A 26,161-nucleotide genomic window follows, 5' to 3' on the forward strand; every position below is an offset into this window, starting at 1 on the left:
GGAGCCCGCGGGTCCCAGGCACCGGCTGTCACAGGGCCTCCCTCCCGGGGGAGGGCTTGGGGGCAGCTGTAGAAAGTAGACGGAGGCCCCCGAGACCACGGCGGAGCGGAAGCTTGGTGGAGGAACCTCGCGAAATGCCTCCAACGCCAGGGCTCCCCTGCAGGCCGAGATAGAACTGTTTACACTGGTCAAAAACTAAGTTTCCCGTCACACAGTGCGTGACAGCAAAATCTGAATTTTGTCTCCTGAAGTTGAGACGCATGCCTGAAGCGTGAGACATGCCCACCGAAGGGCCCGCCATCAACTCCAGCGCGTCTCGTCATCACGGCCCAGGTTCTCCTCCTACTTCCCTAACCCTCTGGTCCTTCTGCCGGTTGTTCATTCAGGCTGCAGACCCTTGAGTCACCTGTGACTAACCTGCTGCTTCACACCCGGTTGGCACAGAGTTCTGGGCCTTCCCTCGAAGCCCAGGGCTGGTGACATCCCCCCGGGCCACCCTGAGATCTCGTCCCCAGCCTCCTGCTGACACACTGGCACTGCCGCTCCCACCCCGAGGACCAGAATCAAGACGCCTGCCATACACCCCGACGGCCACCACCCCGTCCACCACAGGACAACCGCTGGGGCTCCCCTCTGCAAAAGCATCAGGCCTAATGATGGGGGCCTCCCCAGTGTGGGTCACCCAGGGCCCTCAGTGCCGCCGGCTCACTCACTGTCCTCCCACGCGCCCCCTGCTCCCAGCCTCTGCCTCTCCCTCCACCGAAGACCAGCCCCGAGCATCCTTCACGTGACGGAGTTCAGTCTCAACCATCTGATGGGACAAGTGGTCCCTCATCCCGCCCGACAGACGCCGCAGCTGAGGCTCTGCGGCTTCCACGGCTCGCCCCAAATCGCTCAACTGGCGTGTGGGCGTGTGTCGAGCCTGGATCTGAAAAGACCCCAGCCTCACCCTCCTAGGTATGCTGCTTCCGCAAGGATAAGAGAGGCCCGAGTGGCCTCATCCAGCCGTTTCTGGTGGGCCAGGAGGGGCAGCGCCACTGTCCTAATGGCCCCCACGCATCCGGGCCACTGTCACTCTTCCAGTTACATCACAGGCTGCAGAGAGTCAGGGGCTGAACTCTACCCACCAGGTGAAAGAACGTCCAGCCGGCCTCCCCGTCTGATCCACACACACCCTGTGACACGGAGCCGATCCCGACACCACGTCTGCATCCCTGCTTCAAAGCCTTTGGTAATTGTTCCCGAAGGTGACTCAGCGAGGAACCAGGTGGCTTAGAAGCATTTCCAAGGGACAGAGCGAGGGAGGGACGACTCCAACTCAGCCTGTGACAACCAGCGACTACAGCATCCGTCACCTGTGGCTCATCTGGACAGAGCCTGCCCCGCTTCAGCCCTACTGAGAACGCTTCTGATCACAGCAAAGACCACAGTCCCGCAGTGCCGGAAAGAAAACCCCCCCATGGCCTCACCATCACGGAGGCTGGAGCCCATCTCTCGCCCCATCTCTGTTGTAACAAAAATGCCTACATTGAACTGGCCCAGAGCAGCCTGGGCCGCTCCGGCAGGAAGCGGGGTTCCCTCACCTGCCTGCGATACGGAGGGCACCTGCTGGATGATTACGGAAAGTTCGGAACCAAGTCCTGGGGAACCGTTCTGAGGAAGAAGCGGCCGGCACGTTCATACCCGGCGGCAACCTCGTGTGTTAGGTCCAATCTCAGCAGGTCCTCGGCGATCCTCTGATCTCTGAAAGACTGATGACGATTGTAAGGCCCTGCGGCACCGCAGATGCCCGGAGAGAACAGGAAGCCCGAGGTACAACCTCTCCCCTGCTATGATCCAGCGTCACGGCCTGGGGTAGTCCCTAAGCCACTCTACGTCTGCCCGTTTGTTCGATGTACAGATAAGTTGTAAGAAGAGCACAAAGACGTTATTTTCCCTGAACTCTCTGAGAATAGGCTGCCAGCGCCCTGTCCCATCACCTCAACACACAAGGGCATCCTCGACACAAAACCGGGACGTTAACACCGATACGCAATCACTGTCATACTCAAACCCCACTCTGGTTTTGCTAGTAAGGCCCTGGCTTTCATCTCTAAAACAGGGAACCCAGCATCACTAGGATTCCCTCTAACATCCTAGCTGCTTATCTCTGTGACGTAGCCCTGTCAAACGCCCACCCAGTAAGCCCTGACAGTCAACTTGGTGAAAAAAACCCCAGTTCATGCTAAAGGCATGTGACCCGTCTCTGTCACAGGCCTTCTCTTGGGGAAGACGCTCAGTCAGCCGTACATGGACATGCCTCGAGGAGCCCTGGGAACTTCTCCCCCAGGAACCGCCCCTCCCCGGCCAAAAGCATCAACCCAGACCGCGCAAGGGCTCCTGCAGTTAGTGAGCACTGGTCCCCCCACCGTGGCCGCTCTCTGCTCCCAGGGCTGGCTTGGAGTCGCAGAGGTGGGCACTGCTCCGGAGCTCATCACTGGCAGGTGACTACCTGGCCTCAGGCAGGGTCACACTGGGGCCAAGGCTAAAGCGGCAGCCCCGGGGGCGGCTCACTTCCGGTTCCACATGCCGCAGGAGGGTGGTCAGCGAAGGATGTGCGTGCCTTGGAACAAGCCCTCCACGGGCGGATGCTAACAGATTATAAACGGAACCGTAGCTTCCTGGGTAGCCCAAGTCAGCACCTGGGCCTCAGGCAACCATTGCGAAGACAGTTAACCTTCAGGGCTTCGGCGGGTTCCAGCTGCCGTTGTCAAGTGGTGACAAAAACCGCTCTTCAGTAAAATCCCTCCCCGGGAGCAGCTTCCCCATCTTGCAGGACTTAGCACAACACCTTCCAACACCTAACCTGCGTGGTTTGATGAGTCGGGTCGTGGAAAACACCAAGGCCAGGCCGGAGCCCAGGAATGCAGCGAGCCTTTCAAAACATCGCCTGGGCTCTGCCAGCAGGAACGGTTCTGAGGACGGCTCCTTGATATCCGTGGAAAAGCTCTCTTTGACTCATCATGATCATAAGCTGAACGTGAGAGGAGACCTAGTGTATCGACATGCTACCCGTCTACAAACACGAGGTCATATTGTTTTATTTAATTATAAATTATTAAGGGAAAAGGAAGAGCGTTAGTCCTTTCCTAACGGAGAGAACTTTTTGGGAAAGGTACCGCTTTCTGGAGGTTACTGTAACAAACTATTACCTGCGATTAAATTAAATTGGCGACCGACCTCAGCACAGCACAGGGATACAGAAAGGCAGGAGAGAGTTCTGCCAAGCCACGGTCCCCGGCAGTTAGAGATGCCAACACACAAGGAGAACACAGGGACTTGGACGGGGAGTCCAGTGCTATTGTGTTTCAAACCAGGTGCCTGCCGGGGAAATCTTAACCGTGGCTTTAGAAACCGGGTGGATTTCCATGGCAGTAGAATTACAAATGCGGATGATGTCACGAGTCGCTATTAGAAGGTCCACATGTGTGGTGGTGTCTTTGACGTTGCTTTCACTCCTTCTAATACACAGGAGAGAGAACTTCCGCGGGGTGCGTAATCAGTCTATGATCACGCTATAATTCCAACAGCACACCCGTCACGGTAATTTACACAGGAAGCCACGGATGCTTTAGCTCCAGTCTTCTCTGTAACGGAGACCAGTGGGCGGCAGGAGAGGCTGCGGAAAGTTTTCCCACCTTCCTTCTCGACGCTGGTGCCTTGTCAGGTCTGACGATGGAGAAATAGTAAGTCACACCGCCACGGTGGTTCTTGTCTGGGTACCTCCCTTCTCTGTGACCCCGTTCAAGGGGGGCAATGGAAAACTCATGCCGAGACAACAAGGTCTCTCTTTGTCCAACAAAAGCAAGGCTCTGGGTGACCACGACAAACACATGGAAGCAAAACGACAGACAATGAATGGGGGTATTTCTCCTCGGCAATGGGGATACTGACCTCCAACAGTCTCTAGACTACAAATACTAACTACCACGGATAGATATGGATGTTCAGAACATAGCTTTGTTGGTGTTTTTACATTAAATAACGCTAGGTACAAACGTTTCCAAGGCAGTAATGTGCCTGACGGGGGAGGAGGCCTGGAAAAGGGTGGTCGGTCCACAGAAGAGCAGCAGGTCTCCCCAGCACGGCTCTCGAGGGCCAAGGAGAGCCGAGGGGAGAGGGTTAAAGAGAAGCCAACTTTGATTCTATTTCAGGAAGAGCTTTCTAACAATCTGTGTTCTCCCAAAATGGAACTTGGCTGGCTCTGTGGAAGGAGACGTGTGCCCGCAGAGCTGGGGGGCCATCTGTCGGGGCGGGGGAGCCAGCCTGGCACCCACACGAGGACAGGCTGGCTGAGCCAGGCCCCCCGAGTTCTGAGAGGAGCCCTGGGGACTGACTGCCACTCGTGAAAAACCGAACCCCAGCGCCACATGTGCCGCAGAGCTCAGCTGTCTTCTCGTTCTAAAAACTGAAGGGAGGGATGACGAGCTGTTCCAGGGAATCGTAGGTAAGTCAGAGGGCTTTTGCTTCGCCTTATTTCATGCCCCAGCATTCCGTTCCATTTCTGGGCGTTTCCTTCTTTACTAGAATCTTGAGAATGTAGTTTTGAAAAAGGATAAGAAGACAAAACAAGTCAACAATGTTGAGCATCTCCAAAAAAAGGTACTTTAGTGGGTGAGAAGCTGAAATTGGAAAAAATAAATAAAATTAAGCGCAGGGCACTCCTAAAGTATTTACCTACTCACGCTTCCCGCATTTCTTAGCCACAGTTAATAGAGAGTTATAAGCACAGGACAACAACGTTTCTTTCAAGTGACTTGCTTGGAAAAAACAATAAAGAGGGTCACTTTTGTGAAAAAGAATCAGATTGCTCATGAAAAACGTAATTTCTCCATCATGCAGAATCTACGGTAGCTGGTGTGATTCTCACGCAGGCCAGTGTCTCATTTCTCTCTCCAAGTCGTGAAAATAACCTAACCCACAACACAAAATTACTACCCAATGAATGAAGGCTTTACTTGTTTTTTTTTGTTTGTTTGTATTTTGTTTTTTGCGGTACGCGGGCCTCTCACCGCTGTGGCCTCTCCCGTTGCGGAGCACAGGCTCTGGATGCGCAGGCTCAGCGGCCATGGCTCACGGGCCCAGCTGCTCCGCGGTATGTGGGATCTTCCCGGACCGGGGCACGAACCCGCGTCCCCTGCATCGGCAGGCGGACTCTCAACCACTGCGCCACCAGGGAAGCCCTTTACTTGGTTTTGAAGAGTCAGTGGACCCTTCAAGACTTCAGAAAATGAAAGGTGAATATTTTGCAACACTTATCACATTCAGAGTTTAATTTTCTTTTCAGGTTTCCTGCCTGTTCCCCTCCCTCAAGTGAAACTAATTCTCTTGTTAGAAATAAAAAGGAAAGCCTCAAGGAAATGATAACATTGACCTGTTTCAAGAGCAAACTCTTCCGTGATAACCAGCGGTCCCGGGGGCCACCCACATGGTGCTCACAGAAGGAGGCACTGCTGACCTTCAGGAAGTCACCCTCTCGCATCCTCTGCAGGACGTCCACGAAAAGGCGAGATCGGACACCATCAACTTCAGGGGACTCGGGCTCTTTCTCACGTCCGGACACCAGGGAAGGGAACAGGCACGTGGGAAGAAAGCTGGGCGCCCAGCAGGCCCCCTGCGGGTCACCCTGGAGGCCTCGCATCACACCGCCGCTCGAGTCCCCACCTTAGCTGCCACCGTCCAGGACTGCGCCGTGAAATGCCACCAGTTTAACAGAGGGAAAAAATTCCCCGGGTGCAAAGTACTTTTTTGCCATCTCCTCCTCTATGTGCAAACACCACACACACACAGGATTTCGAGAGAGAAAAAGCTTTGATGGGATGGCCTGGGCGGACCTGGGGACATGCCCGGAGGTGGTCATTCCATTTCAGGACCCTCCAGAAAGTTGATGCCAGGAGACAGAGACACGCAGGGGGGTCCGAAACACACAGAAAGGCCAGCTCACATGAACCTCCAAACTCGAGAACCTCTAGGAAATGACCAGCCGGGTATTTCTGCACTGGATCTCTCAATGTCCAGAGATTTTTTAAAAAGACAAATAGAAAGATGTCAATATTTAAAACATACCCCTTTTTTTTTTTTCCTCAAATGCAAATGAAAGCGATGACCTCCACCCCGAGTCCCGCTGAGAAAGCACCAGGGCCCCGCCCTCCAGGCCGGGCCGGGGTCCTGCCGCACCCGCCACTCACCGAGCGTGTCCTTGAGGTTCTTCACGAGGGAGCCCTTCTTCAGGCTGTTCTTCCTCTCCACGTAGTTGGACGGCACGTAGCCCGTCCTGTTGGCCGCGTTGCGCACCCGCCACCAGGTCTTGGAGTCGTCCAGCAGCCACAGGCGCTCGTTCTTCTTGATGTCCAGCTCCTGGTCCTGCTGCGCCGTGTAGTCCCACTTGGCTATGACGATGACCTCCTCTGTCATCTTTCATGGAGTCCTTCTGCCAGCAAAACATTTGGAGAGGCTCGTTAGACACCCGGCCGAGGGCCACGGCTGCTGCATCCACTCGGAAAACGACACCCGGACAGCTTTTATTACGGCTCGGCAACCAGCTGTCTCCAGGGTCTCAAATACTCAACCTTAAGATGACCTCCTTTCAACAAGCTTTAGGACGCTGTTTAGAAACGGTGACCTTATAAAGCGAACCTTAATGTCGCACATGGGGAATTCTGCTTCTCTGCTAAAAACAAACAACAACAACAGAAAACTTGCCAAAAAATTCTAAATAACCGTATCACAATTAAACGTGTTCACTAGAGTAAGGAACACCAGATCCTTATAGCTCATATCTTTACATCCATTTTCTCAGGATAAGCTGACTTTTATGACCATATTTAATGACCATGACACACCCAAACCGCAACGTGGTATCCTGGATTGGATCCTAGAACATGAAAATTAGTGAAATCCAAGTGAAGCCAGTCAATTGTCTACCACTAAGCAATGTTAATCTCTCACTTTTGACAAACGTCCCTGGTCAGGTAAGACGTTAGCACTAAGGGAACCTGGGTGCGGGGTGTCAGGAATGCTTTGCACTATCTTTGCAGCTTCTTCATAAATATAAAATTATTCCTGGAACTTGAAACACAGATGTTTAGAGCAGCTTCATTCATAATTGCCAAAATTTGGAAGCCACCAAGATGCCCTTCAGTTGGTGATAGACAAATAAACTGTGGTCCGTCCAGATAAGGGAGTATTACTCAGTGATAAAACTGGGCTTCCCTGGTGGCGCAGTGGATAAGAATCCACCTGCCAATGCAGGGGACACGGGTTTGAGCCCTGGTCTGGGAAGGTCCCACATTCTGCGGAGCAACTAAGCCCGTGCGCCACAGCTACTGAGCCTGTGCCCTAGAGCCCACGAGCCACAACTACTGAGCCCGCGTGCCACAGCTGCTGAAGCCTGCGCGCCTAGAGCCTGTGCTCCGCAACAAGAGAAGCCACTGCAACGAGAAGCCTGTGCACTGCAAGAGAGTAGCCCCCGCTCGCCGCAACTAGAGAAAGCCCGTGCGCAGCGACAAAGACCCAATGCAGCCTAAAATTAAAAAAAATTAAAAAGAAAACAACAAATGAGCTGTGAAGCCACGAAAAGACATGAAGGAACTTCAAATGCACGCGACTAAGTGGAAGAAGCCCGTCTGAAAAGGGTGAGACTGTATGATTCTCACAAAGACTCTCTCCTTGACCAAACTTTCGTCAGGTTCCTCTGAATCCTCTTCCCAGACTAGACCTTGACTATTGTATTTCTGTGTCTGTACTTCCATGTCCATTGCTGAGTTGGTTCAGCCGGAATCCTCCACCCTCACCTAGGTGATGTCTGACCGTCCTGGCCTGTTTTCAGGAAGGACCCTGTTAGGTCAGTGCAGCCAGAATCCCCCCTCACCTCTGATGTTTCCTCTTAGTAGTTTTCCATCCAGCTACTCCCCACCCAGCTCCTGGGCTATAGATCCCCACTCTTCCTTCTTGTATGCGGGGTTGAGCCCAATCTCTCTCCCCTATGGCAAAAATCCCTCGGAGTCCTCCCCTGAGTAAAGTCTGCTTAACCGTTCTTTAACAAGTGTCAGTTTTTCTTTAATAATTCCAAGAATATAACATTCTGGAAATGGGAAAACTTCAGAGACATTACAAAGAGCAGTAGTGGCCAAGGGCACAGGGGAAAGAGGGATGATGAGGTGCAGCACAGGGATTTTTAGGGCAGTGAGACAATTCTGCATAGTACTATAGTAGTGGACACGTGTCATGACACATTTGTCCAGACCCATAAAACATTCAATACCGAGAGTGAACCGTGCTACAAAATTCCTCCAAAATTAAAAGTTTATTAAAACAAACAAAAAAATACAGTACATTGCATACCTAGTTAAGTCAATCCTGGAAGTAATAAATAGCAAAGGTATACCTGAATGACTGTAACGAATATAGTTATGAGCTATTTCGTAACCTCTCGGGTAGAAGATGGGCATTTTTGCAGCAGAAAAACTCAACGTTCAGTCCTTTAAGTGACTAGAAGTTTACTCAAAACTAGGAAGAGATGAATAATGGAAAGACTATTGACTCAGATCCCCTTCTTTTCTGACAGAGAGGAGTTCTCATTATTTATAGGGATGGCTTCAGGAAGACAGAGGGGACCTAGCGCACTGACTCCACAAAAGCATGAATCCCATTTTAAAATAACATGACCCTTGCTGCTAGATGCTAAAGACACTTATAAATAATACATGTTCTCCTCTTTCATGAATTAACTTCCAAATTTAGAGACAACAGACCTTTGGGGAAGGAGGAGATGTGTCATAAACCTTAGGCATAATGTACACAATATCTGAGAAGGGTGTTTACACAGATCTCATTTCCAAATTGTAGACAATATTGTTATCTACTTTCAGAAAGTCCATGCCGTACCTCCCTATATACTGAACTCACTGTCAGGTTAGATTTCTGAAGGTCATGAAGGTCGTTTCTCTTTTTTCAATAATAATGCGAGGGGCCAGAGCAGTAATAGGAATGGGCTTCAGAGAATATTTTATTTGAATACCGGGTTTGTCTTAATTACAGTTTCAAAAAGAGATTTGAACAAGAACAGCCCATCACTTAAGACCAGTCAAAACAATTTATAAATTTTCTGCACCACTTAACTACATGAAAAGCAGGTAAGTAAGGCACTGGCTGGGCCTGGTACGTCTCAGTGCACATCGAACAGCACATGGGAGGGAACCTAGAAAATGCTGTGCCCAGCTTCACCCCCACGGGACCCTCGAGGAGCGGGGCCCAAGCATGCACAGTGTGTCACAGGCCCCAGGTCACTCTGACAGCCCCCCTCACAGGTGCTCTTCCTGGGTCCGGGGCGTGAACTCAGCGCACTGCTCCGTCTGGGGGAGGGCACTGGAGTACATGCGGGCACTCATTCACTCTGCAAACACCCGCCTTTCAGGGAAGTGTGAGCTTTCGGGAGACAGAGGATCAGAGATTCAGTGCCTTGCTGAACAACAGAGCCACGGTTTGAGCGCAGGGCTGTGCTCCTGTGCTCACTTCTGGGGTGAGCTGGGGAGGAGGTGAGAACTAGTGTGGGGTCTTGGACAGGCTTAACCCACCCAGGAAATCTATGACTCTGGGACAGAAGAAAAATAAATTTCCAAGCACCTAAAAACTGAGCAGCTGTTCCTTGGACATAACAAAGGGCTTTAAACCTGTTGTAATTGACTTATGAAAGCTTCCCATCAGTATAAAGGCTTCAGGAGTCCACCAGATCAACAACCACCTCCCCCAGAGACCACAGCCCCCCGTCAACAACCACCCCACCCAGGGATCACAACCCCCCGTCAACAACCACCACCCCCAGGGATCACAGCCCCCCGTCAACAACCACCCCACCCAGGGATCACAGCCCCCCATCAACAACCACCCCAACCAGGGATCACAGCCCCCCGTCAACAACCACCCCACCCAGGGATCACAGTCTCCCATCAACAACCACCTCCCCCAGGGACCACAGCCCCCCGTCAACAACCACCTCCCCCAGGGATCACAGACCCCGGTCAACAACCACCCCACGCCAGGGATCACAGTCTCCCATCAACCACCACCCCACCCAGGGATCACAGCCCCCCATCAACAACCACCCCACCCAGGGATCACAGCCCCCCATCAACAACCACCCCACCCAGGGATCACAGCCTCCCATCAACAACCACCACACCCAGGGATCACAGTCTCCCATCAACAACCACCTCCCCCAGGGATCACAGCCCCCGTCAACAACCACCCCACCCAGGGATCACAGCCTCCCGTCAACAACCACCCCACGCAGGGATCACAGCCCCCATCAACAACCACCCCACCCAGGGATCACAGCCCCCATCAACAACCACCCCACCCAGGGATCACAGCCCCCATCAACAACCACCCCACCGAGGGATCACAGCCCCACGTCAACAACCACCCCACCCAGGGATCACAGTCTCCTGTCAACAACCACCTCCCCCAGGGACCACAGTCTCCCATCAATAACCATGTCACCCCAGCGAAGGCTGCCAACCACCAAGCTCTATCCCAGCACCTCTGAAGGCCAGCCAATGAGGACGCCTTACTCGAGTACAGTCCACCAATCAACAACCTGCTCACGTCAATGCTTCGCATATCAGCCAATCAACAGCTGTCCCGTTGTCCTAAGCAGCACCCGCAGTTAAGGGGCAACCAATCCTTGAGAACTTCCGCCTCAGATACTCAGCAGATACCGACCTGGTGGTCCGCAAAGCTTCCTGAGCCGGGCTGGGTGGGGGCCGAGCGGGCAGCCAGCGTCCTGCGTGAAGGCGGATGCGGTCAGCATCCCTTAGGGCCCCGCTGTGGACCAGGAGAGGAGAGCCGCGTGGACGGGGACACGGGCTGGGGACTGCACGACCCGGTGGTTGAGGGAGGGACAGGATGTGAGGGCCGTGCTCAGGACGGGGCAGGAACCCAGGGCTAAGGAGGAGGAGTAAGTGACTCCGGAAGTGCCTTAGAATAAAACCGCGCATGCTTTCTCTCCTGCTTGTGGCCAGTCAGCGCACAGGAGCAGGTGCAGCAAGACCCCCGCCCCGCCCCGCCCCGCCCCGCAGCACCCGGGCCCCAGACCCCACGGCCTCCCCTCGGACGCCCATCCTGGAGGGAGCCGTGCGGGAGGCGAGAGTTGGGGGGCTCCACACGAGGCCCCGGGAAACTGCTCCAGGAGCCCAGCCGGAGCGGTTCCTTTCAGTCACGAGCACTTTGCTATGAGCGTAGGACGGACTGCAATAGGAAAAGGCTGGAGCTGAAACAAGATTATTCCACAACAGAAAGGAGAGTACAACTGACTTAAATTCCTAATATGGAAAAGCTGTAACAAGGAAAGTCTGAAAAAGTACATTCTGACTACTGAAACTTTAAGTCAGAAATGGGATTCTGATTTAGTCTAAGAATCACAGAGGTCACATGCAAAGCATAATGTACGTTTAACCCTCCAGCTTGGGCAGTTCAAGAACATCTAATTTTTGCCTTCATTAACTAAGCTAGTTATCACCCACCTAAAGACTACAGAAAGAAGAGCCACGAATTTAATATTTTATAGCCAGATCATGTCTCATGTCATGTGACCAGTTTGCAATAGAGCTTAGCAAGAACCCCATGTTATACCGAATAAAAGAAATTCTCAGAAAACCGAACATGATAAGCTGCTTTTCCAAGTCTTAGATGGAAGTAGATTTTTTTAAAAAACCCAAACAGACTAGAATAGCTATAAAAACTTTCTCGGCCCAGTAGTTGTCACTTAACTCCTAAAATAATATCAATCCTATTCTGGGACTCTCTTTCTAAAAAGGATCCCCGTAACTGCGTCTTGCCGGTTTATGACTGGGTTACATAATCCTCCTAATAGCCAACACCCCAAAATGCTCACAGGTACTTCCCAAGGGGTCACGGGGACCAAGTCGAACCACTCGGTCATAACTGCAAACAGAAAACATTAGTCAAGAATCTGGGATTCGACGCTTAGCTGAGCCATTTGTGCGTCCTCCTCGGCCTTCAGCTTATTCTGTAAAATGGGAACAGCAATATTTGCCTCGCCTCGGAAGATACTTTGGCTGCTCGGAAGCAGCCTGAGAATGTCGTGTTTAAGGGGTCGGGGTTTTGTGTCATATGGGCCGGGGTTAGAGTCCTCTGTGCACCTTAGCCCAGCTGCCCTTGTGTCACATGAGGTTCTAAGAACAGCACCTCACCTGGGAGCTTGTGAAGACAGCTCCGAGCCCCCTGCCCACACAGAGAGACTCAGAACGGGAACCATAGTCAGAAAGAAAGTGCTGTGTGCACTGCAGCACACGTGGTCAGTGTAGGGGGCGGGGCGGGGGGGGGTTGGTCCAGTCTTAGTGGCCCCTCCCTCCCTTCCTTCCTTCCTTCCGTCAGGCTCTCCTGAGCAGCAGATATGCTTCCAGGGCCCCAGGGTTCCCTGGAGAGTGTACAGACCCAGGGTCTACTCTCTTGTGATTCAAGCCCCAGGCACAGAAGCACCTCTCCAGAGACCCCTCCCCTTCCCTCCCCATCTAAGTGCCACTGTCCAGGGTCTCCTCCCCAGAGGTCATCAGTGTACGACCTACGGCTGTCCTTCCCCGAGAGCACTTGCATCACCTGAGGTTACCTGTTCACTGTGTGGGACACCCTGTTATGTGCTGACAGTGGCTGCTGAGGCTTCAGCCGCCCGGTTTAATGGGGAGGTGAAGGAAAGGGAGACTGATGACTCAAAGTGAATGTATTCAAAACATCTGCCTCATTCATCCTTCTACGGACTGACCAATCTAGCTGCCCTCAGAGAAGACCAGGGTCATACGGCTTTAAAAAACTGCCAATCCCACTGTGTAAGAGAAACCTTACATGGATGGAATACGATTTATTGAATTCAATTCAAAACAGAGACAGAGAGAACAGGTGTAACATTTTACCTCTAGGATGTTAACTCGGAATTTCAGAAAAATACCTGTGTGTACACATGGATACAGACATATCAAAATATAGAGCTATGAGCAAATAACTGGTTTAGAGAAGAACCAGGTAAGAAAAGAGACTGACTACATGGGGAAAAAAAAAGTCAAACTTGCCGTGATTTTCAACATACAGTCTGAATTACTCCAATAATACAATCTACTTCAAGATGAGTCGAGGATTTTTCTTTGTACCGTCTCATGCCTTCGAGGCAGTCAACCAATTATTATGGAAACTCACTCAAACAGAGGTTTTCTGTAGATGCAGTTGGAAGAGTAATAGCCCAGCCCCCCAAAGAGGTCCACATCCTCCTACCTGGAACCTGTGAATATGTCAGGCTACACGGCATAGGGGAATTAAGGTCAGCTCATCTTGAGGGAGTATCCCGGGGGGCCCGGAGTGACCACAGAGCCCCCATGAGTCGGAAAGGAGACAGAAGAGTCAAGGAGGAATCTGCCAGGACGAGGGCAGCCCCTAGCAGCTGGAAGAAGCAAGGAACAGGCCCTTCCCTGGCGCCTCCAGGAAGTACGAGGCCCTGTGCAACCTTTACTTAGCCCTGTGAGACCTGGGTGGGACTTGTGACCTCCAGAACCGGGAGAGAATACAGCAGCCGCAGAAAACCAACGCAGTGAGCAACTGTGCCAAGGTCAGTCCAAACAAGGAACACTTTCTATGTTTTCCCTCATTTCTCACCGTGTTTTCCTCCCTATTTGCAAACACTTCAAGATAGTACACTTGCATTAAGGAGACCCACTCAAAGAAACAGTCTCAGAAGCAGCTTTAAAAGACCTTATAAATTCATGATTAAAGTTTCAGGTCGTGTTGTAGATAAAAGACTTTACAGAGGCCAACGAATTTGACAGGAGTTGGCAGGAACCTGTGGTGTCCTGGGGGGGACAGAAAGGTCAGTTGGTGGCTTTGTACAAGCAGTATCACTGATTACAGCTGATACGCTTCAACTTTAAGTAGGACACAATGTGGAATCTCACGGCTGTTTCAACTCTCAGCAAGTTAATTAACCTGTGACAGGGGTCAAGGTCTTACCACTTCCCTGAGGCACAAGAATACACCACGTATAAAAGAGAAAATAAACAACAGAGCAGGCTTGGCACTCCATCATAGGAGGAGCCGCCAACTCCCCTCGTGCCCGCTGGGCTGCTTCCTAAGTGTGAGCTCATCCGAGGTCTACAGACACCCTCTGAAACAGAGAGGATCTATACACATACTGAATGACTGATGAAACTGGGGCTTCGAGATATCAAATAACTCGTCCAAATCCACAGGCTAGAAAGTGCCTGTGCTGGGATTCAAACCCATGAGAACTATCTCATCCCAAAGCCTGAGCTTCCTTCCTCTTGCAGCTGTTAGAGTCCTGGGTAGCAGAATTTTGCAGCATGGCCCAAAAAAAGAAATCCCAAGGGTAAGGCGGGTGCCAATAAACAAAAACTGAGTTTCAATTTCATTTTGATAAATTTCATCAGTGAAAACACCTGCGGGAAAGAGCAGTAGTTCCTGATCTTCCAGGTCTAATCTGGGAAGAGCCTCGCTGGTGTTGTAACGTTTTACTTGAGGAGAGGCCAAGCAAGCCCAGCCCAAGTTGAAGGGTAAACTTTCCCGATTTCAAAACACAGGGTCAGGGCTTCCCTGGTGGCGCAGTGGTTGAGAGTCCGCCTGCCGATGCAGGGGACACGGGTTCGTGCCCCGGTCCGGGAAGATCCCACATGCCGCGGAGCGGCTGGGCCCGTGAGCCATGGCCACTGAGCCTGCGCGTCCGGAGACTGTGCTCCACAACGGAAGAGGCCGCAACAGTGAGAGGCCCGTGTACCCGCAAACAAAACAAAACAAACAAACAAAAAACACAGGGTCAAAGAGCTCCATTCCTCACGCCCTTCCCTCTGGGGGTGTGCGGGGGGCGGGGAAGCCCATCTCTCCTGCTGTCACCTGTCTTGCTGCCACCCTGAGCAGAGGCCTTCTTCCTGCAGCCGCTCCTGCTGGGCGTGGCTGACCAGTACAGGGCAGAGGCTTCTGAGTCTCTAAGACCCCAGCGACCTTTGCTCTGTGGTTTATTCTGGAGAAGGTCTTTTTATGATTTTTCTAACTCTGTTGGATCACAGTCAAAGGCTGTGGCCTGTACAGTCTCGGTCTTTGAGTCTGGAAAGGTCTCCTCTGTGGGCACCGATGGGAGCCATTCCTGGGAATGTTCCTCTCTGGTCGGAGGAGGCCAGGAATGGGAGATCCAGGCTCAGCACCTACCAGTGAGCGACCCTGGGGGGAAGCTGCTTAACCTCCGACCTCCGTTTTTGTCTGCAGACATCAGGATGAAATGAGACAATCACAGGAAGTACCCGATACCTGGTCAGTGCTGGATAAATGTTAGACATCCCCGCTCTACCTGTGTCTGTGTGACGCCCAGTGGCAGGTCTCACTGGACCATAATTCTATTTATGATTTTTTGAGGAAGCACCATATCACCTGCACCAGTTTGCACTCCCACCAGCAGTGCACAGGGTTCCAGTTTCTCCACACCCTCACCAACACTTGTCGTTCTGCTTTTTGGTAGCAGACATTCTACTGGGTGTGATGAGGTACACAAAATTTCCTAAATGAACTTTCTTGAACAGGATTTGTTAGTGGATGGCAATTCTCAATCAAGACCAAATTTTATACTTTTATTATAAATCTAGGGTTTCTGCTGCACCCTCTCCCCATCTTTTATAAAGTGAATTTCTACCGTTAATTCATCCTTACTGCCAGGATCAGCGCTTCCCTCCCGCCCCAAATTAAATCACGTTAGAAAAATACCTTAAAACGTGAGTCAGTGTTCAAGAGACAATCACCCAGCAACTCATTTTACTATGTGAAATGCCTGGACAAAACCAGTATTCCAGAGACTAGCCTGTAAGTCAATACAACTCACTAGCACCTAGGAAATTTTACAGAAGAAATAGGACTGGGGACTCTGTTGTTTCAGCTAGAATCTGGGAAATACTATTTTTCCACATAATTTACTGCTCAAGCCATGGAGTTCCTATTCTGCTAACTTTTGCTAACCTCTCTCAATTTCCTCCTGGGTGTCTTAGACATTCATCACACTGGGAAGAAGGTCACGAACATTAGGTAACAGCCAAGCACCATCATTTTGGAGAATCACAGTCAATTTAATAAGCCAATTTTATTTTATGGTATTAATTGTAAAACAAATGAAAGTCCATAAAACTGCACTGCACTTGGAATCAACACTGCCTTACACCAACCTGGAAGACATCACAGTTAATGGAGTGATGGGGAAAACACCAGCAGTGGGAAGATGTCCCCAAAAGTCAGAGTCACAGAGACAGAGCAGAAGAGTGGCTGCCAGGGGCTGGGGGGAGGGGAAACAGGGAGAGGTTGGTAAAAGGGTACAGTAGAAGCTTTCAGCTATAAATGAATAAGCTCTGAGGACCTAACGTAAAACATGGTGACTACAGTTGATGACGCTGTACTGTATGATAGAAACTTGCTGAGAGAGTAGAACTTCAATGTTCTCACCAAAAAAAGATAAACATGTGAGGTGACAGATGTGCTAATTAACTAGATGGGGAGAATACTTTCCCGATGTATACCTATATCAAATCACCACCATGTACACTTTAAATATCTTATAATTTTGTCAATTATACCTTGATAAGGCTGAAATTTTAAAAAGAAAAAAAAGGAAAAATACCCATTTTTGAAAATGGACATTGATATCTTTGGTGAAACCTGACTTTCCTCTAAAATGTCAAGAGAGCATGAAGTATTTTCAGACAATGCATACCACTGCTCCCGAAGTAAACAGACAGCCCGCTGTCACTGTATTTAGGGGTTTGCCATTTTTTTCCACAACCATGAAAGTAGTTGTAACTTCTATAACATAAACACCTGGTTCATAAACATCGAAGTATAAATGTCATGCGCTTCCTTGAATCACGCTAATGAATTCAGCGACACTATTGGATACCTGACCTTTCCTGGCTACCTTATTATTCAGGATTCTCTGCCTAATTATGAAACATACAAGGGTAAAAGAAGCAGAGTGACTTACAAAACACACTCCCTGTGATCTGGGTCTCCTAGCGCTCAAATACGACTAAGCTGTCACAGTCATTGTAGTTCTTCAGATGTATGTGGTTTACGCCCACATTCCCACACATTCTGGCTTAGATTTTCCTATTTAACGGGAAAAGTAATTACAGAAAGCCCCTCTGTTCCTCACTCTGGGGACAAGGACCCGCACCCATCATGCTCAGCAGGGCAGGGACCCAGTTCCTGAGAAGGGACCTGAGCTACTCGGGTTTAATTACTAAACAGACACCTCTACAAATTCTAGAGAGATAAACGCTAACCTTTATCCCAAATGTACGCTTCTTTTAAGGAAATCTTCCCTATCGTTCAAGAAAACAATGAGGAAATAAAGATTCCTAGCATCTGTACGCGATTTTTTAAAATAAATTTTATTTTTTAGAACTGTTTAGTTTCCCCTATTATTAACACCTTCCATTACTACGATACATTTGTTACAATTAATAAACCAATATCGATACACTAACTGGAGTCCACGGTTTACTCAGGCCTCCTAAGGTGTTTCCCTAATGTCTTTTTCTGTCCCAGGATCCCATCCGGGACACCACCTTGCCTTGACTCGTCACGTCTCCCGAAGCCTCCTCTCTGCGTGACAGTTTTGCAGACTTCCCTTGTTCTGATGACCCTCCGTTTTTGAGGAGGGCCAGGCAGGTGTTCTGCACGATGTCCCTCCTGTGGAATCTGTCTGATGTCTTTCTCCCCACGAGGGCTGGGCTCTCGGCTTTGGGGAGGAGACCACAGAGGTGAAAGCCCACAGTCCCTGCGTTGTCTCGGGGTGCCTGCTGTCACTGTGACTGCCCCCTGGGCTGACCCCGTCACCTGGCTGAGTCCTGACTGTCCGGTTTCCCCCTGCAAAGTCCTTCTTCTCCTCTTCCCCCCACCCCGTGCTTTGGGGAAGGAGGCTCTGAGCACAGCCCACGGTTGCCGTGGGGGTAACGCTCCACCTCCTTGATGGCCAGGATCTGCAGAAATTATCTGGGATTCTGCCTGGGAGATCTGCCTCTTCCTCCCCATGTTTAGATTTATTCCATCATTTATTCATATTAGTATAAACGTATTTATTTTATACTTTGAGCTACAACCAATACTTCTTATTTATTTTGTTGCTCAAATTGTGCTAACTTTGGCTACTGGGAGCTCTTTTCGTTGGCTCCTGTGTCCCCGTGACACACCCTGTCATTGCAAGTGTGTGTCTGTGTGCGTGAGTTTGTGTGAGTCTGTGTGTTTGTGTGAATTTGTGTGTGTGTTTGTATGTCTGTGTGGTGAATTTGTGTGAGTTTGTGTGTGTGTGTATGTATGTCTGTATGTGTATTTGTGCGTGTGTTTTTGTATGTGTCTGTGTGTTTTTGTATGTGTTTGTGAGTTTGTGTGTCTGTGTGTGTGTGTCTGTGTTTTTGTATGTGTGTATGTGTGAGTTTGTGTGTCTGTGTTTTTATGTGTATGTGAGTTTGTGTGTCTGTTTTTGTATGTGTGTATGTGTACGTGTGTGAGTTTGTGTGTTTTTGTGTGTGTGTGTATGTGAGTTTGTGTGTGTGTTTTTGTATGTGTCTGTGTGTGTTTGTGTTTTTGTATGTATGTCTGTGTGTGTCTGTGTCTGTGCGTGCACATGTGCGTGTGCGTGTGCTCTGAGCACATCCTGACTTTCTGGCACCGCGAGCTACTCCAGCTCACCTTGTGTACCTGCCGCCCCGGTCTCGGGACCAATACGGCGGATTTTACTGGAACCAGCAGGACCTACATCCCACTTCTTGTGTGTGTTACACACAGAGCTCTCCTGCGCTGACTCCAGTCCAGCTCCTGGGTGTTGGTGAAAGGAAAGAAGCTCTTGTGAGTGATGGGATCTGACTTGTTTTCCACGCGCCTTCCCTCCCACCACACGATGCTTTTAAGTGACACTTTCAGCTGGGTCCCCACCCTGCTCTTCACAGCGTCTGCTTCTCCAGGTTTGGCGCCATCAGCCCCTCGCTAACCTGCCCCGCACCGGCCAGGCTGCCCTGGTTCCACCTGCGGTCTTTGCTGTATGTACTTCAGCTCCTCCAAGCATAATCCTTTACCCTCGACTTAGCGGAGCCAGGACGCGGTAACACGTCAGGAGCATTTGCAGCGATGTCCGTGCGCACGTGCAGGAAACTCTGGTGGCACCCACTCCCCGCCAGCCCCAGGGCAACCGATCGATCGTGCAAGAGACGCACCCGCCCCCCGGCCCACGTCCTGTCGTCCTGTGTCTGACTCGAGGGAGCCTGGGGCTGCCTGGCAAGCCACGCCCACGTCCTCCGTGAACGCCCTCCCCAGTGAGGGCCGTTCCAGACCTTCCTTCTCCGCCCTTGAGCACCGCCTCCCACTCCCGCTGTGGAGCTGGTGAATGACCTTGCCTCTTCCTTCGCTGAGGAGGCAGAAGCCATCGGGGGTCCCAGGGCTGCAGGCGCCTCTGTCCCTCCGGTCCCCGGGTGACCGTCGGGGGCCACCTCCTCCATGTTGGACCCCACCCACCCCCTCTTCCCGAAGGATCGGCTCCTCTGGTCATTGCCCCTTCTCTCCACCGTGGCATGAGTACTCCTCTCTCTTCTGGGTCATCTTTCCTGCCCGCTGACGGCGGACACGGCCCATGAGCCCGTCGGGGGGAGCCGCCCTTCACTCGGCTGCCTGGGGTCACGCAGCCCTGCTTTGCCTCCTGCCTTGTCTCTTACTGGCCCCTCCTCGTGTTTCTGACCCAGAGATGCAGCAGCCAGGCCTCGATCCTCTCACCCCTGTCTCTACCCGAGCTACTCCCAGCCCGGCTCCCCTCCAGATGCCGCCTGCTACCCCATCTCAGCGACACCTCCACGTGGACGCCCCACTGCCCTCCAGACTCATCCAGACAGAGCTCGTCACCATCCACACCGAACCAAAACCAAAAGAAAACCAATCACATGAACAGCAACCACAAAATCCCACCCCCCGTCTCCCCAGGTCCCCTCTGAGTATACGAACGTGAGACGACCATTCACCCTGGTGCCCATCGGGGCAAGAATCCTAGCACATCCCACAGAACGTGGTGTCCCCATCCATTTCATCAGCAAACCCCAGAGGCTCGCCTTCAAAATCCGTCTCAGATGCGACCAGCGCTGGCCCTGCCACCGCCCAGCTCCAAGCCAGCAGCAGCAGGGCCCGGACAAGGCAGCCTTCTCCTCCCCGGTCCGTCCCCACCCTCTGGTCTGACTCCCCAGCAGCAGCCTGTGGTACCTGCAAACAGACAGTGGTCTGGGCCTCCTCCGTTGAAGCCCCGCCATCCCTTCCCGTCACACCAGAACACAACCCGAAACCACTGCCAACGCCAGCTCTTCCCCCAGGCCCGCCCGCCCTGCTCCCTGGCATCTCCCTCCCCCTCACGTCCACATCCCACCCCTGATGACACCCAATCCTCCGCCCAGCCCCACGGCCCCAGCTCATCTAGAAGAGCTGCTGCATCCCCCCTGCCGCCCCCGCCTGACAATTTCCCTGCTCTGCTTTCTCTCTTCCTGGCACTGACGGGGGACTTCACACATATTTTTGGCTGTTTTCTCGCTGAGTGGGACTCCTTGCAGACAAGGATTCTGTCTCCGCGCAAACCGAGCGCTTAGAAGTGCCTGAGCCCGTGCACCCAGCCAGCGCTTGAAGGCGTGCGTGGACGCTCTGCAGCTGTGCAAGCTCCACCCCCAGACCCCCCGGTGGACACAGGACACGGAGATGCTGCCTCCGACGCTGAAGCCCTGGTTTGCGGTTGGATTCAAATTTAAGAAACTTCGTTTAGAACAGTCTCACCTCTGGATACCGTCATTCGTTACTCTGTGTAATGCGGGCTCTTCACTCACGAGGGAAGCCATGGAAGAATTCCAGTTGAAAATTTAAATTTTATGTCGTGCAGCTACTTTGAATAAAACGGGGGAAGAAAAAAAAAAAGAACCCCCCCCAAAATACGGGGGAAGTACATGGAATATACATAAATATTCATGAAATACAGATCAATAAGGAAGGGTGAATCTTCCAACTTTTTCTGACAGCTGGTGAGAGCAGCAGCAGAAAAGCAAAGATGAAAGTTTAGCGCAGCTCATTAGGCTACTGAGAAGGCACCGTCTCAGACTCCATGATATACCTGGCAAACATCAGTGAAGTCCTGTCAATAAAATTCCGGCATTTCAAAACCTTGCATTTCTCTTTATCAGCCCCCCAATTTTAAAATAGGTTGTTGAACACTGAAACAACACAAAATATATATAAAACCCCTCCAGCAGAATTATAAGAATACAAGACTCCCTTTTATAAGAAAGCATTAACGTCTATAAATAGCGGTATGCCATTTGTGCCACGGCTGGCACAGTAGAAGACTCTGTTCAAAGAAAGTGTGGCTTCTCAAGTGAGAATTATCAATCTTCATAGATCAAAATATGACGAAATATACTTGTAACGAAACCAGTACCTATAATAACAAAGGACTGGTACCTAGAATATATAAAGAGTCCTGCAATTCATGAAGAAACAGACCCACAACTCAACTGAAAGCAAGTGAACACCAAGTCATTGCCCAGAAGGACAGCACAGATGATGAATCAACACAGAAAAAGCTGCACCTCGTCCATGATCTGATCTGACAGCGAGATGCCTTTTTATGCTAGATGGACAGAAATGCACCAGGTGATGGCGTGAGTGTCAGGGAGGCGGGGGTGGGGGGGGTGGGCAGTGGGAGTCCTCGTTTTCTGCCAAGACAGGAACACGGCAGCCCTGCCCGGGAAGACAACGTGGGGTCATCAGGTAAAGCTGGGCGCTGACACAGCACACAGGAAGCATCTCCACGCAGAGAAACTCTGCACTGGGTCGGGGGGCCTGCAAGCTGCATGCAGAGCAGCCCTGCTTACGTCGGCTAAAGAGGGGCCGTAAATGAGAAGAAAGGAGAAAGGAGCAAAAAGGCAATGGGCGGCCGAGTAAGTCAACCAATGGGGGAGAAGACCGGCTTCCCCAGGAGAATTCCAGGTGACATGGGCGTCACACCCACCCTCAGGGCGGGCTGCGCCCGCAGACGCCCTCCCAGAGAGGACAAGCTAGGAGCGGACAGGGGACAGCTGACAGCCAACTCACCGACAGGTCAGATGCCCTGCGGTGAGGACGGAACTTCACCTCCGCGGTCCTCCCGCCAAAGACACGCTATCCTAGTCCAACGAGGAGAAAAAGAGCAGACAAATGCCACCCGAGGGGCACCCAACACGTCCTCCTCAAAACTGCCGCAGTCAGCTCATAAAAACAGGGCGAGCCTGAGGAACCCACAGCCCGAGGACACGTGGCAACTACCTGTGCCGTGCGTGATGCGGGTCCTGGCGGGACCGTCCACACCCGCGGTCGTCCTCACTCTGAAAGACACTTTATCTGATCTTAACACATCCATTCCTGCTTTCTTTCCATTGTGATGAACGTTTCCATGGTCTGTCTTTTTCCATCCTTTTATTGTCAACACATACACACACATCTAAAACGTCTACAAAGCATGCCAGGAGAGTAAAGGACACCCACTCGGCTGGTATTTCACGCTGACAGGGAGGGGTGCCGTGGGGGACCAGTCAGGAACGGCCCCCGCCCCGGGGCTGGCGCCGGTCAAAGGAGCTCAGGGCCCTTTACCCGGGAACCCATCTGGAACCTGGCTCTCATCTGGGAATAAGAATTGTCCGGCATGTTAGTTATATTTTTGCAGGACAAGCCCTGAGTGACCAGGTGCTCTGAACACCGGCCCCCTCAAGTTTTCCATCCCTGAGACAGTCAAAGTGACAGCCTCCCCAGCCCCCCACAAATGTCATCCACACTGCAAGCAAAACACCTGTGGGGACAGAACTGGGTCTCCCGGGGTCAGCCTCCCAGGGACAGGGAACACCGGAGGCCCAGCCCTTGAGTCAGGAAGGACAGAGTGCAATCATGTTCTGGTTATATCAGAAGATCCACTGGGATCCTCCAGGGCCAGGACCTCCGATCCGGATGGTCAGGACGCGTAGACGGGAGGGACTCAGACCCTGAGGGCGGGAGGGTCCAGTTCTGGAAGGGAAGGCATCGCGAAGATCTTCAGGGTTTGCAGGGTATGACACAAGTGACAGAGCGGGACTGACCACGTGCACTGCCTTCTATGAAAGTGGAACCAGTTCCCATCCCTCCTCTGCAGGTGACCCAGATACTGGCCCCACTGGGCAAGAAATCCCTAAAAGAAGAGAAATGATCATCTCCCTTTCACACAAATAATATGGACGCTGCGATGTGATTTCTCCACCAAGAACCTCCGCCCCCTGGCTGGAATCTCCAAGCACAGAACACAAGGCGTAGAGGGCGGGTATCGGCTCCCGGGCCTGCTGGGATCCGAGCACCACGGTGCCCGGCGCTGCTGCCTTGTTTCTCCGTCGTGTTTGTTCGATTTCTGGGCCTAAGAGCAGTCTCCCTCGAGGGCTAGCTCCCTGCAAAGATCAGAAACCACAAGTGCCAACACGCACTGTCAACAGGCATGGAATGGAACTGTTTAAAGGCTCGTGAATTATCTAACGTGTGAACATATGAAAATCCTCAAGTGCAGGACCTCAGAAGGTCCCTTTAGGGGAGACGGGTGTGAACATAAGATGCTCGGGCCCCTTCGGGCCGCTCCAGGTGGGTCTGGAGTGGGGTCCGAGCATCCCAGGCGGCCCCTCAAGGACAGTGCGCATTTCAAGGTGGCCCAGGGCACAGTGGGGGCGACTGTGCACAAGGGGAGCCGGCAGGTCCAGGAGGCCGACCCCCCGCCTCCCCCTGACCTCACTAGGCCTCAGCCCCAAACGAGCCCTGCGGCGCCCCCACTGGCAGGGGATGCAAAACCCGGGGTCCAGGTCAGCAGTTTCCAAACTGGTGATCAGAAGGGCTTGGACGCTCCACAGAAGAAGCACAAACGTCCAGGCTTCCCCGAACTCGAGCCCCTGGAGCTGGGGCCCGGGGTGCGTGTTTTCAGAGGTCCCTCCACAACCCTCAGAAGGAAGCAGGTATGGGGATGTCTCTGATGAAGCACTGACACCTCGGTTCTCTCCTCCGCCAGCTCCTTGGAATCCCGGGGAGCTTCCAGCCCCGGAGACCCGGACCTGCCTGCCCAGCCTGGAGTGCAGCCGGCAGGCACGAGGCGCCCGAGGCCTGTGTGCCTCTTCTGGAAAGAGGAGGGAGGTGGGCCGTGGTGTGTCCCTCTCCACACCGCCCCCAGCCCCTAATCCAGCGTCCGTGTCCCCCTGCGCCCGCCCCACGTGGCCAATGGGAGAACGAAGGCCAGCAGCCTCAGCCGCTGACGCTCAGGGAGGCCCCGGAGCCCTGTCCTGGAGGTGGGACTCAGGTGGCGGACGGGCCACCTGACGAGGTTGCTGCGCCTGGGGAGGGGTCTAAGCTGTGGCACACCCTGACCTTTGCCCAGAATCTGTGGGGTTGGCTGCGGCCCTGTCCCTAGATGCCCGGATCACAGACCCAGCACTCACCCAGTCCCTCCGCGTCACTGTCCGGGAAACTAAGGCCCAGAGGGCAACACACACGATGGGACGCTCAGCCCCTCCACCGCGCACCTGACGCTCCCGCCAGGAACTTCTGTTCCGAGCGCAAGTTGGGATCTACCCACTGGGAAAACATGACAAACGTTCTGCAAAACTGTCTTCACTATGAGCTTCTGGGTGATAACATGCGGTCATTTGAAGACGGCCTGTAAGCGTTCGGCTCCTCCCACAAAACAGGCCTCCACAGACCCAGGCTACCGACAGGGAAGATGTTCCTGCCGCTCCTGGGGTCGACGGCTTTCCTCGTTCTTGCCATCTGGGCACGGAATGTCCCTCTTAGCCTCTGTAGGTGCCACAAAATCTACCTCAAGAACTCAGGTTCAGAGCGTAGGCTACAAACGCCCGACGCCTCCAACCAAAGCCAGTCTGACTGGGGGAGGGGGTCTCGTATCCCCTCCATTTCCCACTCATTCCCAAGCAGAAAGCAGCGTTCTGTGGAAACACCCCATCTGTGGATGAAGCATTCTGCTCCCCCGGTGGGCTGGGGGCTGCCCTGGGCTGCCCTTGACCGCGGCTTGGCCCTGTGTGCCAGGGAGGTCTGCACACAGAAAGGTGGCACGGTTACCCCACTCAACAAGCACTGAGGGGTACTGGCCTCCATTCAGAACCTGTTTCTGTTACTATCCTGTTCATTAACACAGCACCAAAAGTCGCTCTCCTTAAACTGTGATCTTCCACGGTCTGAGTTATTCATACTGTTTTATCACCATCTTGCAGCCGTACGGTTTCCAAAGAACGCACTTGTGGTGCTATACTAAAGGCCAACAGGAAAGTCGATCCTGAACAGCAGAGACCTGAAGCCCAAGGTGCTCTTCTGCTCTCTGCACTGAGACACGCCAGTGACGGGGGAACGTGGGGTCCCTGGGGCCACCAGGCTGCTCACTGCGCTTTTCCACACACCCGCTTCAGATCAGCGCGCGCTGCAGGTGGGCCGTAGAGGGATTCCCATCCTGCCGTGGCAGTTCAGTGCTTTTCAGCTTTACTGAGGTACACTTAGCTATGCAAGGAGCTGCACGTATTAAATGTGTACAATTGGGTGAGTTTGGACATATGCAAACGCACTTGGTACCATCACCACAAACAAGGTAATAAACACACCCATCACCTCCAAGAGACGTACCCGTTCGAGGTCTAGTTTGCTTTTCAAAAGCCTACACCCCCCTACCCGGCAATACACACAAACGCACAGCACGGATACGTTTTGCTTTTCTGGAGGAAGGAGGCCAAGGAAAACACTTCACCTCTCCTACTTTTGGAACCTCAAGAGCAGCAGTGCTTTATTTAAAGCTCCGTGTGGCCTTTTAGAATCGCTCTCTCACATCTGCATCGTCTACACGCCTGGTCCAGGGACTCTGAGAGCAAACAGCGCGTGTGCGGTCAGCACCCAGCAGCCCCGGTGCAGCCGCGAGTCACGGGTCACCGTCTGCCGGGCCGTCTTGGCAAGTAAAGCAACCTCTCCTGGCTCTTTTCCATCTTTTATAAAACCGGGGTGGGGGAGACATATAGCC

At 52.4% G+C, this 26,161-nt stretch overlaps 1 protein-coding gene across 7 annotated transcripts in view; it reads right to left on the reverse strand.

Moving 5' to 3' along the window:
- The window catches only part of NCK2 (NCK adaptor protein 2), a 130,814-nt gene that overhangs the window by 31,242 nt on the left and 73,411 nt on the right, over positions 1-26,161 (reverse strand). For 4 of the 7 annotated variants that reach the window (XM_060027211.1, XM_060027204.1, XM_060027205.1 and 1 more), the window contains one exon: positions 6,228-6,469. In XM_060027211.1, coding sequence (XP_059883194.1) covers positions 6,228-6,453 — 226 coding nt within the window. In that variant the 5' untranslated portion in view covers positions 6,454-6,469. Of the gene's footprint in view, positions 1-6,227; positions 6,470-18,780; positions 18,907-20,331; positions 20,392-26,161 lie in introns of those variants that run through there. The other 3 variants (XM_060027208.1, XM_060027210.1, XM_060027206.1) reach the window with 3 other exon arrangements.

Source organism: Delphinus delphis, chromosome 12 (genome assembly GCF_949987515.2).
Source record: "Delphinus delphis chromosome 12, mDelDel1.2, whole genome shotgun sequence".
In the NCBI taxonomy this organism is placed as follows: domain Eukaryota; kingdom Metazoa; phylum Chordata; class Mammalia; order Artiodactyla; family Delphinidae; genus Delphinus; species Delphinus delphis.